This window comes from Mchenga conophoros, linkage group LG7 (assembly GCF_057382185.1).
Source record: "Mchenga conophoros isolate Kocher_MC1m ecotype Shallow Benthic linkage group LG7, M_conophoros_male_GT1.1, whole genome shotgun sequence".
Classification (NCBI taxonomy): Eukaryota; Metazoa; Chordata; class Actinopteri; order Cichliformes; family Cichlidae; genus Mchenga; species Mchenga conophoros.
This window is the reverse complement of record NC_140532.1, coordinates 28,301,149-28,323,160: the sequence shown is the minus strand read 5'-3', so window position 1 is coordinate 28,323,160 and position 22,012 is coordinate 28,301,149. Positions and strand designations below refer to the sequence as shown.

The 22,012-nt window shown below is 43.3% G+C and overlaps 3 protein-coding genes across 8 annotated transcripts in view; 1 reads left to right on the top strand and 2 right to left on the bottom strand.

The window, feature by feature from the left end:
- The window catches only part of apc (APC regulator of WNT signaling pathway), a 31,078-nt gene extending 23,687 nt beyond the window's left edge, over positions 1–7,391 (bottom strand). For all 5 annotated transcript variants that reach the window (XM_085283262.1, XM_085283264.1, XM_085283265.1 and 2 more), the window contains exon 1: positions 7,162–7,391. The gene's annotated coding sequence lies outside the window, so the exon portion shown is untranslated. The remainder of the gene's footprint in view (positions 1–7,161) is intronic.
- A 3,125-nt stretch (positions 7,392–10,516) lies between these two features.
- fktn (fukutin) lies at positions 10,517–20,019 on the top strand. 2 transcript variants are annotated; one of them, XM_085283260.1, is made up of 10 exons: positions 10,517–10,760; positions 11,614–11,685; positions 12,092–12,292; positions 12,389–12,535; positions 12,612–12,742; positions 12,831–12,963; positions 13,083–13,212; positions 15,178–15,311; positions 19,441–19,565; positions 19,706–20,019. In XM_085283260.1, exons 1-10 carry the CDS (start codon positions 10,659–10,661, stop codon positions 19,917–19,919), a joined length of 1,389 nt encoding a protein of 462 aa, XP_085139386.1. In that variant the 5' UTR covers positions 10,517–10,658; the 3' UTR covers positions 19,920–20,019. The 2 variants fall into 2 exon arrangements, with proteins under 2 accessions (XP_085139386.1, XP_085139385.1); XM_085283259.1 differs by having other exon boundaries at positions 11,611–11,685.
- A 519-nt stretch (positions 20,020–20,538) lies between these two features.
- On the bottom strand, positions 20,539–21,640 carry ufc1 (ubiquitin-fold modifier conjugating enzyme 1). Its single transcript, XM_085283261.1, has one exon. The coding sequence runs from the start codon at positions 21,523–21,525 to the stop codon at positions 21,010–21,012; it is 516 nt and encodes a 171-aa protein (XP_085139387.1). The 5' UTR covers positions 21,526–21,640; the 3' UTR covers positions 20,539–21,009.
- Between the last annotated feature and the right edge of the window lie 372 nt (positions 21,641–22,012).

Sequence of the window (22,012 nt, the reverse complement as noted above, 5' to 3'; positions counted from 1 at the left end):
GGACCGGACACATCAGAACCGCTAAGCTCCGACAGCGTGTCCGTCTACGGGCCGTCGGGTGAGAAAGCCAAGAAAGACAAAGTTGATTCTGATGCGTCGGTCCGTTCTGTGTTTACGTCTTTGTGTGGAGACCGTGTACCTGCTCTCATCTGCTGTTTGGTTGTTGTTGAAATGGTTTTGTGAGCTTTAATCTGGCGTTTCTGGCAAAACACAGTTATATTTAAAAGTCGATTCAGGATTTAATGAATTGATATCGCTTTATTCAAGCTACTCACCTCCCACTTCCACCTGCACTTTCAACTGGACCACAGCCAATCAGAGAGGTCCCGCCCCTTACTATCTGTGATTGGTTTAGTCCACGATAGGGGCATAATGTGTGTCTGTTGTTGACTGTCACTACCCGATCCATACCGGAAACCCGATCGGTACCCCGCATGCGCAAATCTTACGTCACTTCCTCTCTTTGCCAACATTGCGACATTCAATATATTTGAATGATACGGTTATCGCCCAGTTAGCTCCTAGCATTTCTCAACAGCTCTGCCTCCTTTTCGACTGCCCGGGACATTTAAACAATGGATAATCCGTATACAAAGAAATTCATGCTTTTCTCCTCAACAGAGAGTGTCCCCCGATTGAGCAACAGCGCCATAAAATAAGAAGAACGGCGCCTAATTACAGAGTTAATAATGCAGACTTTGTAATATCTCACGTGTAGATTCATCAGCCAGATGAAGTGTTTACTGACAATTGACAGTGATAGCGCACATCATCATCACTATTCCAACAATCCTCTCCTCACAGACAAGCATAAACACACTCGACTATCGCTAAATCAGATTTAACACACGTTTGTAATGACGATAATTCAGTTTATAATAGGGTTTATTCGCTCGGTCAGCAGGTGGCGGTATCCTCGTACACTGGGGAGTAAACTGCCATTAAACGAGCAGAAGAAGAAGAAAACATCTGCACATGCGCGGTACGGATCGGGTAGACCCGATTTGTACGGTCAGACTTTACACATGCGCAGTAAGGATCGGAGAGTCCTGATCCGTAACTTTCTTTTTATTTTTCGTTTTTGTCTACATTGTACTGAAATGCTTCATTATTGCAAACATTTTAAGATATACTTGTTATTCTTAACATCTTAACAGATACTCTGACCCATAACTATCGTAAAACGCTACGACCGGAAGTAGAAACCTTTCGCGCATGCGGGGTACCGATCGGGTTTCCGGTACGGATCGGGTAGTGACATTGACCACAGGGAAGGTTGCAGATTTATTTATTTTTTTGCTACCCGAACAGTTGGTCGCACAGGTGCAACCAAAAATTTTTTTTAGTCGCACCACTGAAAAATTTGGTCATATTTGCGACCAAATTGGTCGCACTCTAGAGCCCCGATAAGGTGCATGGGGTTATAAGGCACATTAAGCAAAACAAAGCAGTCAGATAAATCAAACTTTATTCAACTCATTCTTCTTGCTTCCTCCACTTCTGTACCATTGATTCATTAATGCTGTATTCTATCACAGCTGCTCTATTCCCATGTTGTTGCAGTATATTAATGACTAACCTCGTATTGTGGATGGATTATCTCAGTTGTTCTCCTGACTGAAGTTTGGTCCATTTACAGCATCCTGCCATGCGATTGCATTTGGAACCTTCACGTTAACTTTTATCGAGTGGAAAAGTGTTAGCGTTCATCCTTGAGCTTCACAGTTTATGTTATGCTAACACAGCTGTGTCGCTAGCCTCGTTATATACCAGCTAGCCCAACTTCAGTAACCCTACAAACGTCACTGCTGTTTAGTTTCCTGTCTTCATTTATGTTAGAAATGATAGCAGAGCTGTACATTTGAATTTTTTCAGAAATCTCTCAGTCAGAACATGCTATACCATGTTTAGGTAACTAGCGAAACTAGCGAGCTAGCTTCCGCCAACTTCTAACTCCGTTAAATGTAATGAATTCTATTTTCATGGATGCCTGGATGTTAAACTTCATAGTTACACCTGGTAAAGCAGCAATGCTGATCATTTCATTAAAGATAAAAGTATTTAGACAGTTTTAAACTCTCAGGGATGTTCGTTTGACTTCGGGACTTTATTAAAGGACAGAGTTTAGGACCCAGATTACTCCCAGATTTACAAGCACCTTAGTCTGACAAATACGGCAATAACGACGGCCCGCTTGCATGTTCTACAAAAAAAAAAGTGCTTTGTTGTGTATCTGTTGGACAAACACCAAACCAGTTTAGCTGCACCATTTTTACAAAACAATTCTGGCTCATCCGTTTCACTCAACAATCTACTTTCCCCATTCACATTTTCCGTTACCGTGCATTCTCCGTGCTTTTTCGGCGCTGCGCATGCGCGTTTTACCCATACTCTGTCGCGATATGTCATTTTCTTATTGTTGCCTAGCTTTGTACCGGTATTACCGTGAACGGTATAATATGGCCCAGCCCTAATTGACACTAGACAAAATACTTTACAACTCCACAACTTTATTAGTGCAAAAAAAACCAAAAAAACATCAATGTATTTTCACTTAAACAAGCAGTTGTTTTTTTATGTGCATTAAAGTTATATAAAAATTTAACAGTGCAAAAGCAAATTCCTTGCTGACAGTTTAACCAAAAGGCATTTCCAGTGGAAATTGGCCAACATATCCTCAGCATAACCATGTATAATATCTACAAAACTTAAAAAGAGGTTATACACACACAATACGGTAATATTATGTTGAAGCACAGTACGTATCACTCCACGAGGCTCCTGCCTACGATAACCGTAATGCTCCGACAATCCATCAAGCGGTGCGTGTTTGTAGCTTAGCAAAGTCGTACTAAAACATTTGACAGATTTTCGAGCGCCGTGTACCACATAAAATAGTTTCGAGGTCAGTAAACACAACCAGAATTCATACATAAGGCACACGGGATTATAAGGGGCACTGTCGATTTTCAGAAAAATCACAGGATTGATTTTAAGTGTGCCGTATTTTCCAAAAAACACTATAATAACGACGGCCCGCAAGCATCCTCTACCAAAAATAGTGCTTTGTTGTGTATTCGACGGACGAAAGCTAAACCAGTTCCACACCACTGACGTTGCAGCATTTTTACAAACCAATTCTGGTTCATCCGTTTCATTCAACGATCCGCTTTCGCCCTTCTCGTTCTTTGCCGCCGGCATGCTTTTTCCGTCATGTGCGTATGAAATCAAAGGTATTGCGCATGCGCGTTTTACCCATATTCTTTCGCGATATTTCATTTTCTTATCGTTGCCCAACATTATACCAGTATTACCGTGAATGGTATGATATGGCCCAGCCCTAGTGGGAATCATCGGACACCCAATAATATATGATTGAGTGTCCAATGATATTGCGATTTTTAACTCTTTGTGACATGCTGAGTATTGCAATAACCTATATTATAATTTCTCACCTTTTTCAATTGCAAATTATGTCCTCAAAGTTAGTCCAGCACAGCAACACCCACTGAGACCTGACATAAATGTTGCCATAAGACACAGCCAGTCTGCTATTGGCATACAGTCTGTTTGTGATAATACAGTTAACTGTGATAAATCAGTGAAAAATCACATGTTGTTGTCTACATAGACACAAATTCACATTTTGCTATTACATTTGCACTCAGCAGCTTTCCTGTTCTTTAGAAATATACCTGAATACAACAGTTTGTTGTGTTGTTGTTGTGCTTGGTGATAAAGACTCATGTTGAATCAGAGGAATCAGCTTTAAAGTAAAAGCTGCAGGTCTAATTAAAGAAATACAAACATGAAACACCAGTTTAGAGTGTTAAGGACTGCATTGGTAACATGTGCCCGTGTCATTTTGTAGTACCGGAAGTAGGGCTGAACGATATATCGCATTTGCGATAATATCGCGACATGATCAAGTGCAATTTTCTAACCGCAAAGGCTGCGATTATACTCTGGACATGTCCAAATTCATGGGCTGCATCCTCCTGAGGCCGCATTTGTAGACCGATTACGTCACAGCGACGCGCCGAAGGCTGTCCAAATTACTACCATATCCCAGAATTCATAGCGCGGCCCAGCCAAACTCCAGTTTCCAGCAATGGCGGCCGCTACTAAGTTTTAAAATTACTCATACTAATCTTTCTGGGTCACAAAATAAACTTTTAACATATTTTCAGGCGAGAAAGTAGTTGTGTAAACATCAAATATCTGCTCGGTTTATCAAGATATCCCATATTTGTAAAAGTGCTTCGACGTTTTCAGAGGCGTCTGCTACCCACCAGCTCGACAGCTAGCCGGGAGCTCGAGGGTTACTGATGCGGCCGAGAACGGCACAACTCCCGGCACATCATTTTCAGATCACCGCGGAGTTTCGCTGCTCGGGTTAAACGTAATATATAAGTCACTTAGACAACCTAAAAATGTTATTGTTGGGCTTTTTTCAGTGTTTTGTTTGTTCGTGAGTAAATCGGTTTGGCTGAGATTAAAGTTATTAGATTAGATAAAATAAAACTATTAATCCCCCGGGTGGGTTCCTCCTTGGTTTTCACACAGCTGACTAAACGTCAAACAGAAAACTTATTAAACAGAAGTATGAGACAGTCGAGAATTTACACCAGTGTCTGGTTATATTTTAGATAGCAAGAAGCAGACGGCCGAGTTTATTAAACTCCACCGAGACAGCGGTGACGCTAATCAGAACTAGCCTTCTGATTCAGAAGGCTAGACCGTCCAATTTCACGCCTTTAAACTTTAAAGGCGTGTTTGTGTGTGTGTTTATACAATTGCTATTATGTTTGAACTTTATGTGTAATGTTACTGACTGCAGAGATCAGTAAGATGTGTGTATTTTTTATTTATTAGTTTTATTTATTTAATATTATTTTTTAATTGAATGACTGTCTAGTAGTTCACAGATGTCGAAAAACTGAGTGTGGTAAAGCCACTGATTTTTTTATGTATATTTCTGCAATCTGCACATTGTACTGACTTTCATTTTAATGTTTACACCAGGGTTCCTTGTCAGCACTTTATGCTCAGATGTTTGTAAGCTAAAAATAAACTATTGTGTATGTTCAAATATACTGTTGTGATTGAAGAAGTTAAATAAAAATGTCAGTCATCAATTCATGCATCACCTCATGTTATCATAACAGAGGTCTGTCTTCCAGGAAAGAACAGTTTAAAATTAATGTAATATAGTATTGGCCATACTATATGATGTATTGCTTGTCTTTGTTTAATAATACAGAAGACAAAGACCTTAAAAAATAATCGCATCGCAATCGCAATATTGGGGCAAAAAATCGCAATTAGATTATTTTCCATAATCGTTCAGCCCTAACCGGAAGGACCCCAATAATCCAATGCTTAAAATGTGGAAAGCAAGAATGATTGAACGTTGCTTGCGAAAAGACACTGGGAAGGTTACATCATGTGACTGAAGCTTCAGTGGAACAATGGGACAGTTTTTGCACCTACATGTCTACCTGACTTGGACGAGATGCCACTGATGTTAAAACCTCAGTGTATTTTTCTTTTCTTTTGTTTTTTTCAGTTCTTTGTTTGTTTGCTTCTTTTTTTGGTTTTTGTATTTTTGTATTTGTTGTTATATTTTTGTGTTTGCTGTTATAAAATGCAAAATCTAATAAATACTTGAATTATTTTAAAAAAGGAAATACAAACTTGAAGATTAATTATAACTTTATAATATTGATAATCAAGTGTCTTTTTTAGGTTACATTAATCACATGACTAAGTGAGTAGAAACACTTTTGTTATTAGTATTAGTAATTTGTTCGTATATTCTTCTCTGGGGACCACGGGTTTGTAGAAAATGTGGGCAGGATGAAGTAATAGCCACAAACACACCTGACCTGGCATCTGTGGCGTGTGTTACAGTTGTCAGTGACAACTTGTCACACTCAATTTATTAAGTTTAGCTTCACGAATAGTATAATTTTCTCTTTACAAAACATTTCTGTGCATACAAAAAACTAAAACTACACTACCACCCCTCACTTGTAAAACCTTACTTTATAAATTGTGCGTAAATAATCACTATTTAATCTAGTTTAGATACATGTATTTGGAAAACTGTTTCACGTGTGGTCAAATTATTTCGTACGTGTGTGAATGGGAACACGCATTTGTGAGTTCTATTCAATTCACTTCAATTTTATTTTTATAGCGCCATATCACATCAACAGTCCCCTCAAGGCACTTTATATTGTACAGTAGCTCTTACAATAATAGATACAGAGAAAAACCCAACAACCATAAAAGTTACACACAAATCACGGCACATATTTGTAAATCTTAGTTTACGCTTGTGGATGTAAGATAATCTCTCCATAGAAATCAGCTTGGATCTCTGACTTCACGAGGTATATCATAAAACCAGCTGTGCAGTCCCTGAGTGTGGCCGTGGTCTGTGAGGACGATCGGCTCCACTTTCTGGAATCACAGCTGCTCCTCAGAGAAAAATTTAAAGTATATTTGTGGAGGCACCATGCTCCGTAAAAATCCTCTAATCAAGACAACTGATCTCAATCAGGTGACACAGGTGCTTTTCACAGGTTATGAATACACACAAAACATCAGAACACCTCTGCCTGCTCAGTCCTCAACGTGACACAACTACACCCAGAACTGCAGTATGACAGTCAGAGTACACAACGAATATATACAGAACTGCAGTATTACTGCCACAGTACACAGAGCACACACAGATTCGGTACTGTTGTCAAAGTACACAAAGAACTGCACTACTGTTCTTAGAGTACACACAGAGCTGCATTATGTGTGTACAGTGACAGTCTGAGCTGTCAGCAGTACTGCAGTAGTGCTTCTGGGACTTTTCGGTACTGCACTACTCGCGGTACTGTAATATCTACAGTACTTGCCATTTGTCCTGACAATAGCAGTTAGCCGTTAGCTGACCCGGCTAACTGAGCCCGCTCCTTCACCTATCAGTACCGGAACCTGTCCGGATCAGATGCCCCTCCGCCGGTCACATAAACAGCATTTCTGCCCTGGTGTCCCGATAAACCGGAGACCGGTAGCAACACGTCCTGGGAGTGTCCACAAACAAACAGTCTGTCCAAACAAACAGTTAGCACGGAGCTAGCACGGCTCGGCCGCTCTTACCGTCCCGGTTTAAAGTCCACTTCAGGAGGCAGTCTCACGCTAACATCCCGGAGACCCGGAGAAAAGACCCGGGCCTTCAGGGGCGGCGGAGGCCGCTCATCGTCCGCTCAGAGCGGGAAAAGCAGAGTTACACAAAGTGGGCCAAGTTTGAACTTTGAGTCCTTTTTGTTATGGAGGAGCCGCGACCGCTGCCGCCGCCATCTTCTTTCTGTGTGTGTGTGTGTTACTCTGAGTGTGTGTGTTACTCTGAGTGTGTGTGTGTGTGTGTGTGTGTGTGTGTGTGGGGGGGGGGGGGGTTGGCCCTCCTCCGCTGCACGTGTACTTTCCATCGCCTTCTCACTCAGGTGTTCTAGGATTCCGTGCTGAGGTTTGTATCGAAACGCTGCAGTGACCTCACCAGAGTCCACTAATTTTCACATGTTTTTAGAGTTGTGGTGTGATTTCTTGACAGTTTGGGTCATAATCATGTTGTCAGAAGCACAGCCTGTAAATAAACGATGCCTTTCTGAAGCTCGTTAAAGTTCTTCTTTGTAATTTTTTAGTTCAGTCCTTGTACCTGATCATTTTAACAGGAATGTTTTGGTTTGGTGACCCTCTGAACTCTGACCTCCAAATCATTCAAGCATAAAACGGCTCCTGACTCCAGGATTCCTTGTTGTGTCGACACATAACCAACAACTGAGCAAAGAACCAGTTTTAAGTTTTATCTTTAAGCCCTTTGTTACTACCTGCCTGCCACAAAAACACATTTGTTCCCACTTCTTTAGATGAACCTGTTAAAATTGGGAAAGCAAACGCAGTTTAACCGAAAAGTGATTAACAAAGAGCAGTTAGCTGAAACTTGGCGTATCTCAGCATAGTGTGCAGTGCGTCCTTAAAAATCTGAGAAAACTGAACAGAAGAAGAAGAAGTGTGAGACCTAAAAACACTACAGGATCTGAAAGTCCTTAAGAAAGAGGGAAAAATCAGCTACAGAAACCAAGGTCAACATTAACCGCGTCCCTAATAATGCAAACTTTAATCCAGGTGAGTTATAAAATCATCCTCTCACTGTACAGTTGTTGTGAATGAGTAAATTATCTCACAATTATTTTCTATAGAGACCAGAGCATTTTGTGTATCAGCTTGTAAACATGATTATTTTTGCTGTAAACATGATGGTGCTCACAGTGTTTATGAGCTCATCTGCTCAGGCTAGTCGTGATTACAAGTCTGACCAGACTGAAAAAACTAAAAGAACTGATATTTTTCTGTTTTAGTTCACTTGTTTTAGTCTGTATCCTGTACCTTAAGATAATTTTTGGCTCAATCAGCTATTTTAGTTTTGATTGAAAGTAGTTTTGGTTTGGAAATTTAATACCATAATTCCCTCCACACTCACCACCAAGCTGGAGCATCTGGGACTCAGCTCATCTATGTGTCAGTGGATCTCCAACTTCCTAACTGGCAGACCACAGGCAGTAAGGATGGGCAGACATGTCTCAGCCTCCACCACTCTCAGCACTGGAGCCCCCCAGGGGTGTGTTCTGAGCCCCCTGCTGTACTCTTTGTACACATATGACTGTGTGGCCACTACCAGCTCCACCACCATCATCAAGTTTGCTGACGACACCGTCGTGCTGGGCCTGATCTCTGATAACAACGAGACGGCCTACCTGAAGGAGATTAGGAATCTGGAGAACTGGTGCCAGAGGAACAACCTCCTTCTAAACGTCAGTAAGACAAAGGAGCTGATAGTGGACTTCAGCACTAAGCAGGAGAGGAACTACCAGACCCCCGTCATCAACGAGTGCCCAGTGGAGAGAGTGGACAGCTTCAAATACCTCGGAGTTCACATCACGCAGGACCTGTCATGGTCCTGTCACATCAACACCGTGGTGAAAAAGGCCCGACAGCGTCTCTACCACCTCAGACGCTTGAGAGACTTCCAACTGCCCTCCAAGGTGCTCAGGAACTTTTACTCGTGCACCATAGAGAGCATCCTGGCGGGAAACATCTTAACCTGGTTCGGGAACAGCACCATGCAGGACAGACGAGCTCTACAGAGGGTTGTGCGGTCAGCTGAGCGCACCATCCGCTCCGAGCTCCCTGACCTGCACTCAATCTACAGCAGGCGGTGCTGGACCAAGGCCAGGAAGATCGTGAAGGACCTCAGCCATCCCAACAACAGACTGTTCTCTCTGTTGAGGTCAGGAAAGCGATTCCGCTCCCTGAAGACCAACACAGAGAGACTGAGGAGGAGCTTCTTCCCGCAGGCGATACGGTCTCTCAATCACACCACCCCACAGTACTGACCCACACATACAGTTCTTACACACACACTGGACATTCTGGACATTGTTTTCACTTTCAGGTTCAAGGTTCTTTATTTGTCACATGCATAGTTATACAAGTATAACACACAGTGAAATGTAGCCTGACACGCTCCTCGACATGTGCAAAAATAGGGGGGGGGGGGGGGGGGTGTCTGTAGAGGAAGAACATTATATATATAGTATATACACTGGGTGAATGTGCAGTAGTAGCAGCAAGCAGGTGAATTCTGTACATTAATAAGAATAGACATCTGACTATTTTACAGGATAGACAATATAAACATATTTAAAATTAAAGGAATTTGAAATGTACATTGTTCCTTGGTTTAGTGTCTGGAAGACTTAAATCATCACTTAAATCACTTAAATCACTTTAAGCATATTTGCACTGCACAAGACATAATGTGGATTGCACAACACTGGTCACTATATTCTTCATTTCCAGTTAATACTTGTACAGCTGCTGTTATTGTGTATATATTTATTTATTTATCTTTCTTCATACATTCTTATATAGTTCTATACTGTGTATTGTGTATTTTGTTGTACAGTTATTTTATTTTCAACTTTAATTTATATATTTTATCTTATTCTTTCCCAGTTAAATTTACCCTTCATTCTAAATTGTGTTGTACAGTTATTTCATTTTTAACCTTAATTTATATTTTATTCCTTCCTAGTTAAATTGACCCTTTTTAATTTTTCATATTTATTTCCTATCTTATTCATAGCCTTTTTCTTTTTAGGTCACGAGCAGTTGTCTAAGCATTTCACTGCATATCGTACTGTGTATGACTGTGTACGTGACAAATAAAATTTGAATTTGAAATTTAACGATTAAAAATCGATGCTGATAAATATTCAGTGTGTTGATGAAGAAAAATCATATTTTCATGCTATGTGGATAAAACAGTTTAAAACACCACAGCTGTCATATTTAATTCTTCATGTTTCCTTCAGGGAATCGACTATTTCAGCTTTTTTCCCTCTGAAAATCACAGCAGAAAGGTTTTGGGCTTTTACTGTGAAAGGCCGCGCAGGAAGTGAGCCCTTTTAAATATGGCGGCGGCCGCAGACGGCTTGGTGATTTTCGCGGTGCTCTGAGTATTTTCGTGCCGCTCCCTCGTGCCTCGAGCTCAGTTCTGGCGTCATGAGAAGCGCGGTGACGGGCCCCGTTTCCGGATGCTTCGTGTGAACCGGACGGCCGTGTTAGCGCTGCTCATCGTTAGCAGCTCCGTGTTCCTGCTATTCCAGCTGCACTACTACCGGAAGTACGTCAGCAAGGTGAGCCATAGCCGTGTAAACGCTTGTGTGATGCGAGAGGCTCCCAGTGTGACCTAATCTGAAGGTTTGTGATGTCACTAATGAACCATTAAAGCTCAAAGCCCTCTGCCCTTTCAGAATATAATCCTAATCTGTGCACTAGCTGTTTCAGTTGCATTTGTGAAGTCAGGATTATAGGAACCACACCACGTCTCAAATTATAATTATGAGTTTAATGTTTTTGTGTCTGTGCAGAGCAGACACAGGTAAACACACCTGCACAAGTGACAGGTGAAAGGACAGCTTTTCAGTGGGGGTGGAGTCTACAGCAGCGCACAGTCTTCCTTAGGTAGAGTTTAGATGATGAACATAAAATGGGTCGTTCCTGAAGCTGCCGTACAGGTTTGTGTTCAGAGGCAGGTAAAGAGAGAAAGAGGCACACCTGAGATTCCTTCACTGCAGTAAGGTTAACTTTAGTTATAACAGCCTTGTAAATGCTATCAGGTATCTGTACCTGAACGTGAAGTTAAAATATTTTAGGTTAAATTCAGCCAATCAGGAAACATCTTCTGGCGAAGATGATCTTCATCATAATCATGCTGCCTATGTGTTCCATCTCACCTGTACGCTGACATTACCTGTGCATGAACATTACTCATGAAGAGATCCTGAATCATCTATGTGCTCGAATTACAGTAACCTTGTCACACGTGTGAGTATTTAACCCTCCATCAGGACATGTGACAGTCTTAAGGTTGATCTTTTAGCTACGACACCCCCAAGGTCCAGATAGGCAGCGTCAGCCTCTGAAGGTAAGTCATGCGGGAGCATGACCGTTGTGGTGACCCTGTTTTCTTCTATTCTCCTGCAGCAGCCTGGCTCTCACATCTTCCGCCCAGCAGGTCACCTGACTCCAGGCCACCTGACCGCTAGCCAAGTCCAATGGGTAAGTCAGATCTGATGCTAGCTGCTGTTAGCTTAACATCAATTGTTAGCAATTCAGATTTAAACTTTCACTTTGAAATGATCAAAATTACATCATCACAAGGTAGAAAAACTGCATGCTGCTATGCCTGATGCAGCTCTCTATGTCTTTCCACTTGCACATGACGTTCCTCTCTTAAATAAAGGTGAAGAACTTTTCAAATACATTTAAAACAAATCTTACATCTTACATCTCGCTTCTCTTACACAAGATGTAGACGTGAGTCATGAAATTTGTACAATGTGTAAACTTGTATTGTGGCTCATAAAATTAGCTTGTTTTATACTTAATTGTTAAATGTTTTAACTCCTCCTTCCTGACCTGACCATGGTTACCACGGTAACAGTTGCTTTGTTCCTCCCTGCAGCAGGTGGTGAAGAAGTTTCTAGCGTTAGTGCAGCACTTCAAGCTGCCACTGTTCCTCACTGACACCGCCGTGCTGGCACTGCTCTCCCAGGATGCTTTGCGGCAGCGTGACCGGCTGGTGCGCGAACCGCACTGCAGCTTTCTGTGCACAGGCCGAGCCGTCACGTCATTCGCTCTGCAGGCCAACCAATGGAAGTATGATGTGAGTGACTTGTTTGTTGTCTTCAGAGCGTGAGAAAATGCAGAACTTGAGTTTAAATAAAGTTTTTAAAACTGTAATTGTTTGTTTGTCTGTCAGCCCGGCTTCCTATTGGCAGCTGAGCAGAAAGGCTTTGAGGTGATGGAGCTGCGGGGAGTGGACCCTCGACTCGCCAGCCTGGACACCCTATCAGGAGAGGACATTCCCCTGCACTTCTTGTTCCGCCTCCACAATCATGTCATTCAGGTGGATGTTGCCAGATGTCGTGACGATCTGATTCAGGTGACAAAACAGCTGACGATGTGACCTGTGCTCCTTGCAGGTGGTCTTCCTGTATGAGCGCAGCGGGAATTACCTGTGGCATGGAGCGCTGCGCCTCAAAGGGGACGCAGACCGAAGCTTTGCTGCCTTCAAAGTGCTCGACTATGGGCGCTACGCTGGAGCCTATGACAGGTGCTGACATCACATGACTACGTTATGTGTGTAAATGAGACAAAAAAACCGCACTAATGAACTTCCTGTAATGTGACGTCCTCTGCAGGCCGCAGCTCATCCTGACCGTCCTTGATGGCCTGGACGTTCGAGTCCCGCGAAACATTTCCCATTTTCTGGCCCAGCAGAAACACGCCCGCTTCCTAGAGTGCCGTTACCGTGATGCTCGCAATTTCCTGCAGGTCAGAATGAAAGCTTCTTTTTATTGTAAAAAGAGGGGAGAAAGAGGAAATGAAAAATATTATAAACAAATCTTTTTTTAAAACTTCCTTTTTCTCGTCATGCGACTACTTCTCTGCAGCTCTACCCTGACGACTCGTCTGCAGCGGCGGTGGATTTCCGGAGAAAAGCAAAGGCGTTGCTTCATTTGACGGCTCGAACGCTCACTCGCCTTGACGTTCCGTTCTGGCTCAGCAGCGGTACCTGCCTGGGTAACTCTACCTCCTGACTCATTTGTACAGTTTCAGCAAACTTTCATCCATCCATCCATCTTCTTCTGCTTATTCGGGGCCAAGTCGCAGGGGCAGCAGCGCAAACAGAGAAGCCCAGACCTCCCTCTCCTCAGCCACCTCCTCCAACTTCTCCGGGGGAACACCAAGGCGTTCCCAGGCCAGCCGTTAGATATAATCTCTCCAGTGTGTCTGCCCCCGGGCCTCCTCCTGGTGGGACATCCCCGGAACACCTCACCCAGGAGGCATCCTTGTCAGATGCCTGAACCATCTCAACTATCTCTTGAATGCGGAGGAGCAGCAGCGGCTCTACTCCGAGCCCCTCCCGGATGGCTGAACTTCCCACCCTATCTCTAGGGGAGAGGCCAGCCACCCTTCGGAGGAAGCCCATTTCTGCCGCTTGTGTCCGGGATCTCGTTCTTTCGGTAACTACCCACAGCTTGTGACCATAGGTGATGGTAGGGACGCAGATCAATCTCATAAATTGAGAGCTTCACTTTTACACTGAGCTCTCTCTTCACCACAACAGACCGGTACAGCGTCCACATCACTGCGGCCGCAGCACCAATCCGTCTGTCGATCTCCCGCTCCCTTCTCCCGTCACTCGTGAAGAAGACCCGAAATACTTAAACTCCTCCACTTGGGGCAGGAACTCGTCCCTGACCCGGAGTGGGCACTCCACCCTTTTCCAGTTGAGGACCGTAGCCTCAGATTTGGAGGTGCTGAATCTCATTCCCACCACTTCACACTCGGCTGTGAACCGTTCCAAGGCGTGCTGGAGGCCATCACCCGATGAATCCAACAGGACCACATCATCTGCAAAAAGCAGAGATGAGATCCTGAGACCACCCAAGCGAAAGCCTTCCGCCCCTTTGCTATGCCTAGAAATCCTGTTATGAACAGAATCGGTGACAAAGGGCAGCCCTGGCGGAGCCCATCACCCACCAGGAACAAGTCCGACTTCTTGCCTGCTATGCGGGCCAGGCTTCTGCAACGGTCGTATAAGGACTGTATGGCCTCTTTCACTTTGACATGATCAAAATTACATCGTCACAATGTAGAATAACTGCATGCTGCTATGCCTGATGCAGCTCAGTGGGATTAAGGAGGTCCTCGAAGTATTCCTTTCCACTGCCCGACAATATTCTCAGTCGAAGTCAGCAGCGCTCCACCCACACTATAGTCAGTGCAGGTACAGCACCGCCTTCCCCTCCTGAGTCGATGGTTTGCCATAATCTCTCTCTGCTTTTTTGTTGTTTTTTTAAGCAGGCTTTTATTTTGGCACTGGTTGATTTCCTGATTTCCTGTTATCAGTCATATTTGTGTTTGATTCTGGGAAACAAGAATCCCTCGAGGGCTACATCAGGAAGTGTGTCCACCACAGATTAGACATGCAGCGACCTCGCCATGGTGACCCTGGGTAAACCGCTGAAATCTCTCAAGTTCTTTTGGCGTTTTTTATTGTGAAACTTACACAGGTGTATGCAGCGCCTGTCGGAGCACTAAGCAAGAGTGAGACTCGCATGACTGGACTAAAATAGAGCAGGTTACCGCCTCGGAGACAGGAAGTGAAACACAGAGGTCACTGTCACTTATAACTTTTACAACAGGTGTGTCAGGTATGCTGATGACTTCCTGCTTCAACGTCAGAACCTCTGACTGTAGGTTGTCTACCTGTTCCTGTTAAAACTCCTGTGGAGGAGCATGTAACCAGTGATTCACTCAGGTGTGCTACTATAGGGTCACACAGAGGTCAAACTGCTGTATGACATCCATAGTTTGTGCTGACATCACCTGTAATCAGGGTCACATGCCTTATTATCTGTGGTTTAAACATCCAGGTAAATCACATCTGAGGAAGTTGCACCTCAGTCAAAAAGACTAATTGATTCAGTGTGTGCAGGTAATCCCGTCCTCACACCTGTCTGTCTGTGTCACCTTCTCCAGGCTGGTTCAGGCAGTGCAGCATCATCTCATACAGCCGTGACGTCGACATTGGCATCTTCATCGCTGACTACAGGCCTGACATCATCGCAGCATTCACAGACGCCGGCCTGACGCTGAAACACAAGTTTGGAAAGGTCCAAAATCTTTATTTTTATCTTTTACTGTCTGAGTTTCTTCTTCTTTATTCTACTTCTAACACCAAAAACTTTTTCATGCTTCATCTTCAGTCACCAGCTTCAAACATCTACTGCAAAATCTGTCTTTTATTCTTACAACCTGTCTTATTGTGAAGTTTAGGGTGTGTTCCAAAAAGTACCTACTATCTCCTGTTCCTAACCTCTTTTCATCGATCTCAAGGAAAAGTGGGTAGGAGAATTACTGAGGACTTAGAAAAAGAGAAAAGTGGTGTGCTGAGGATTTGAACGAGCTCACACTCATTTCTTAACGTTGTGATGACGCATGTCCGCTATATTGACAATGTGTAAAAGATGGACTACAAAGCATGCGTTACTTCTCCACAACATGTTCTGTTGTTTTATGGGGGTAATGTAAACATTGAGAAAATCATTCATTTTTCATTAGAAAGGCTGGAATTTTAAAGAAGGAGGAACAGATTCACTAACTTCTTCATGCTGAGTGTTTAGAGGCGAGCCCACTTATTGCTCCTTGGTAAATGCTTCCATGAAACGGCAGAAATGACCTGAACTTGGCTGCTCTTTCTCAGCAGTGTTCACACAGCGAGTGACTTCTCTCTGCTGAATCTGTAACAGATAAAAGTGCACTATGCTGTTAAAGCTACCAAGTGATGCACTTATACATACACCTGTCACAACTGGGACTTCTCATAATATAACGGTAAATAATGTTTGTCTTCTGAAATTCTCACCAGATGTCAGTAATAACCCATCCAAGCCACACATGGAAACATAGACGTCCATAAATTATGTGTAAAAACGAGAAGTGACACAGGGAAAAGTATTGAACATGTGAAGAGAGGGATGTGTAAAAAGGCAGGGAGATTCAAGACAGCAGCTAAAATCTATCAGTGATTATAAGTCAATCCTGCCACTTAGTGCAAATTAATATCAGCTCAATCAGTCCTGAATGATGGCTAATAAAAGGTGCCCAATTATCAAGTTGTCACACAGAAACATCTCATGACGGGTAAAACCAGTGAGGTCTCCCAAGACCATCATAACCTTATTGTTGCAAAAACATACTGATGAATTTCTAAAAATAACAGTTCCATTGAGTACTGTTGGGCCCAATGTCCGGAAATGGAAAGAACATAATTTCACCATAAACCGGCCGCGACCAGGTGCTCCCTGCAAGATTTCAGACAGGGGAGTGAAAAAAAAAAAATCAGAATCAGAAGAGTTGTTCAAGAGCCAAGGGGCTCCTGTGCAGAGCTACAGAAAGACCTGAATCAGCAGGTATGATTGTTTCAAAGAAAACGATAAGTAATGCACTAATACGCTGTGGCGCATATAAACGCTCAACATGGAAGACTCCATTGCTGACTCCATCTTGAAGCTTGGTCCAGATGGCATCAGCTCGGCAGACTGCTTCTCAAGTCCAATGCAGGATAACTCAATACATCTTTAGCCTGAGCCTGAAGCTTGGTAGAATGCCACAGCTGTGGAAAACATCTTGTGTGGTGTCAGTTTCCAAGAGGCCACAGCCAAAGGACTTCAACAGCTATAGGCCGGTGGCTCTGACATCACATCTGACAAAGATCCTGGAGAGGCTAGACCTTGCTCATCTTCAGCTGCAAGTGAGCTCACTGCTGGACCCACTCCAGTTCACTTATCGCCCCAACCGGTCAACAGATGATGCCATCGCCACCACCCTACATCTGGCTCTCACTCACCTGGACAATAAGGGCATGTATGTATGAATGCTGTTCATAGATTTCACTTCAGCATTCAACACAATCATTCCTCAACACCTGACTGGAAAACTGAGCCTGCTGGACCTGAACACTTCGTTCTGCCACTGGATCCTGGACTTTCTCATGGAGAGGCCTCAGACAGTCCAGATCAGTAACTGCATCTCCATCACCACCACAATGAGCACTAGAGCCCCTCGGGGCTGTGTGCTCATCCCACTGCTGTTCACTTTGCTGACTCACGACTGTACAGCAATGCACAGTTCAAACCAAATCGTCAGTTTCGCTGATGACAGGACTGTGGTGGGTCTCATCAGCAAAAGCAATGAGTCAGCATACAGAGAGGAGGTGCAGAAGCTAACGGACTGTTGCAGAGTCAACAACCTGTCTCTGAACGTGGACAAAACAAAAGAGATAATTGTCGACTTCAGGAGAGCATGGTGAGATCACTGTCCACTTAACATCAATGAATCCTCTCTGGAGGTTGTCAAGAGCACCAAATTCCTTAGTGTTCACCTGGCGGAGACCCTCTCCTGGTCCCTCATCACCAGCTCCATAACTACCTCCATTACACTCAGTGACTGGACTGACACACACATACCTTCACACACGTCACTACATTACCTGCACAATGGCATATGCAGACACACCTCACACACCTTCATACATCAATTACATGCATAGGTTGTTGCTTTTGCTTTTTTGCACAGTGCTCAGTCTTTTTGCACAACCCACTGTCTATTGCACTGTCTTGTATCTGTATCATTCTGTTCTGTCTGGTGTTGCACTGTTTTTTGCAGTTTTTCACACTTGCACTTTATGTAGTCCTGGTTTGATTTTACTCCAAGATCATGTGGCACCATGATCTTGGAGGAACGCTGTCTCGCGTCACTGTGTACTGTACCACTGCACATGCTTGAAATGACAGTAAAGCCACTTGACTTGATTTGATATTTTTATCTAAATAATCTAAATCTCTTTATTTATTCCTGGCCTATCTGCTTTTCTGCTGTAACAATGAATTTTCCATCTGTGGGACTAATAAAGTCTATCTTATGTCTGGTCAGATGAGTCCAAAATTAAACTCTTTGGATGCCATAATGCGTTTTAACATCATCGTACGTTTGGAGGTCAAAGGGAACTATATATCACCCCCAGAACACTAATATAGATGTTTGGAGTTGGGAACATCGTGGTGTGGGGCTCCTTTTCAGCATACAGCACTGACAGACTTCATATAACTGAAGGAAGGATGAATGGAAAAATGTACAGAGAAATTCCTGATAAAAATCTGCTGCCATCTACCAGGATGATGAAGATGAAACGAGACGAAAGAAAACTCTCAGCTGGTGTCAGAGATAGGAAATAAAGCTGCTGGATCAGCTGACCTCAACCAACTGAAAAGAACTCAAGGTCAAAGTTCATAGACGGGACCCACGGAACCTTCAGGGTTTGAAGACTGTTTGTGTGGAAGAATGGACCAAAATCACACCCGAGCAATGCTGCGACTAGTTTCTCCATACAGGAGAAGCTGAATATGAAGCTGTGATCACCAACAAAGGCTTTGTATAAAGTATTAATCCAATTTCAGTGAGTGTCTTCATTTATTTTCTCTGTGTCATTTATCATTATTACACATATTTATGGACATCTATGGTTTGATTCCTTTGCATGTGTGGATTGGATGGGTTATCACTCACATCTGGTGAGAATTTAATATCAATCGCACCTTCAGAAATATATTTACTTTGAACTTACTTAAATTACTTATTTTACCCTCTGTATATTTATTTTGTTTCCTCCAGCCTGTTAAGGATTTCTGTAAAATTCCCTCCATCGTAACCGATCCCAGTTGACCTGAAGTAAACATGAATCCTAAAGACTGTAATACAACAGTGATCATACAGAGCCTTAAACACTCTTTGATCATTTATTATAAATCATAATCTTGAACTCACTGTTCTACTTTCTTCATGCAGCAACAACATCAAATTTATATTCCAGCAGCTTGATGTTCAGAGTTTAGCTGTGAATTTAACAGCTGCTGATAAAAACTATAAATATATCCACAGGTTATGGATAAAATGGAAAATGCAGTTAGAAGGAACATCAAAATCGATCCCACCCACTTCGATTATGTCAGTGTTTTCATAAATGGTTGGATGGTTGTTTGCAGTGAATTATAGGACACATTTTCTCCTCTCCTTTCGTAGAGGATGCTAGTGTTTGGAGTCATGTCTCTTAGTGAGGAAACTTTCACAGAAACATGGACTTTTGGAATGCACCCATAGTTACCTCCTTTATTCTGAAATCATTTTATTGTGAAGTTTAGTTTTCTGTCTTTTATTCTGAAAGCGGGTGTTTTATTGTAAAAGGTGGAGGACAGTCTGGAGCTGTCATTTCTGATTGAAGATGTGAAGCTGGACATTTTTTTCTTCTACGACAACGGTGATATCATGTGGAATGGCGGGACGCAGGCAAAGAGTGGCAGGAAGTTCAAGTAAAATCCTTTCACCTTAAATATTTGTACAGACGGCGTAATCGTCATGTCGTTTATTGCTACGTAAAGTCATTACCATCTGTCAGGTCACTTTGTCAACCCTGCCGCAGGTTAAAATTTTTTTTTCTTCTTATCTCCAGGTACATCTTTCCACGCTTCTCGCTGTGCTGGGCGGAGCTTCTTGAGCTGAAAGTGCGTGTTCCATGTGAGACGCTTGACTACGTGACAGCAAACTATGGCGCCTCCTGGAACATCCCACTGAGGGTCTGGGACTGGAAATCATCACCAAGCAATGTGCAAGCGAACGGGGTGTGGCCTGTGGCAGAGTGGGCAGAGCTTATCCAGGTGTACTGACTGATATTTTATTATCAGCCATCAGTCAGCTGATCGGGACCACACACACACACACACACGATTCTGTTGTTGAAACAAACTAATAAAAGTTTTGTTTAAATTGTGTCTCCTTTTGTTTAGAACGTGACTTACTGTAACAGGATGTGATGAAATCAGTAACATCCCTATTTATATGGCCCATTAAACAAATGTCCTAGTGATTTAAATTTGACATCGTACACAGCTGCAAACATTTGTAAATATTTTGCAAACAATACAACCAGCAGGAAATCTAAATATTATTTATTGTTTAGGGACAGATTGGTGTGTCACTGTTTACATCCAGACTACCAGACTTCATTCATATATTACGTGTTTTTACTCGTGATCAAACTAACAGAATGTCTGCAGTCTGATCATTAGGTGTCTTCTCCCCATCAGACTCCATTCAAAGTCCCACCGTTTATACTCTTCCTTGTGATGCAAAAAAAAAAAATTAACATTATTTTATTAGATCAATAATACTTTTGCCTCCAGGCTTTGACAGTTATGTTAAATAATCTAGATCAACTCTCCACGACTAAATTCATCTTCTCACTTTTTACTTCTTTACTGAGCAAAAAAAGCCAGAAGCCATTCATTTTAGCACCATTTTTATCATTTCTTGTGGCGCAATAAAAATATCAACATCATAAATTTGTTACGAGGGGCCACCTCTCCACCAGGTTCCATTGATTTTTCCCCACTATCTTTCAGTGGGCTGAAGTTATTTTACGGTAAATCTCAATTTATTATATCAACACATTTCTACCTTTTATTATTACCAATCTGTGGGTCATCTCGCCACCAGACTCCATTCATATTCTCATGAGCTTTACTCATTTAGTCTTACTACTGAAAAATAATAGCCAGATGCCAGTGCGATCTCCCAATCAGACTCAATTCTCTCTGTGCCCATTTTTACTTGAACAGCGTCAGTTACAGATCAGTGATGACTAACAGAGTCAACGTCATTTCCAAACCAGACTCCATTCATTTTAACACAGTTTTTACTCTCCTAGTTTCAGTCTTTCAGCCCTGCTTCCGGTCCGGTCCGGCTTTCCGTCTGATGTCACTCCGCCGCCGGTTCGGTCTGCCCCTCCTTGTGGACTACGATGCCCTTGCTGATAAGGTCCGGAATCTCCACGGCGAGCCACGGTCCGAGTCCGAGCGCCATGAGGTGCGCGAGCCCGAACCGCGGCGCGTTCCGGGCCCAGAGCGGCGCAAAGTGTTCGGTGAGGCAGATTTTCCCGCCGCGGTACATTTTGGCGGTCTTCCCGTCCAGCTCCGGAACTGCCACCTCAGGTGCGGTGTCCGGGTACGTCACAGGGATATCGAACTCTAGCCGGAACTCGTAGCGCAGCAGCTCGTGGATGTACCAGCACGTGCCAGTCCAGCGCGTGCCGTCAGCGTTGGATTCGAGGCGGAACCAGTCGTTGTCGGCCGCCTTGTTCTGCTCCACGAAGCGGATCAGCGCCTGGTACTCCTCCTTCAGCCGCTGCGGCCACAGCGCGCGGTCTCGCGGCCCCGCGTGCGTCTTCAGCAGCGGGATCTGCGAAACGGCCTTGCGCGTGGCCTCGTCCGCCATGATGCGCAGGAGAGTTAACGGGTATGACTTTAGTTCGGTTCGGTCCGGACCCCTCAGGTGTGCTCTGAGGACTGACGTGGACTTCACCGGGAGCGGATCCGGCCAACAACTTCCGCTTCCGGGTTTTCAAAACAAAAGCCTCAGTTTGTTCCTTTTTTTTTTTTTTACCTTCAAAGTTTATAACAGGCATGTGACAAACAGCAACACTGCCCACCTGAGCAGCAACAGATCCGTCACAGGTATAAATTATTATGAGTTTGTACAGCTTTACACAAAAAACTGATCTATAATCAATCGATAACTAGTGACGCCAGATGATCGAACAGAAAAATTGATTACTGTTAATGATTACCATATAGTTTAAAATACAGGCACTTGATGAGTCATGCAGGTTATTTAAGTTGAACACTGACAGTCCTGCTGGTATACATACAGGTGCCATTAGTTCGAGTAATCCCATCCTCTGGTTGGATGAGGATGTGCCGAT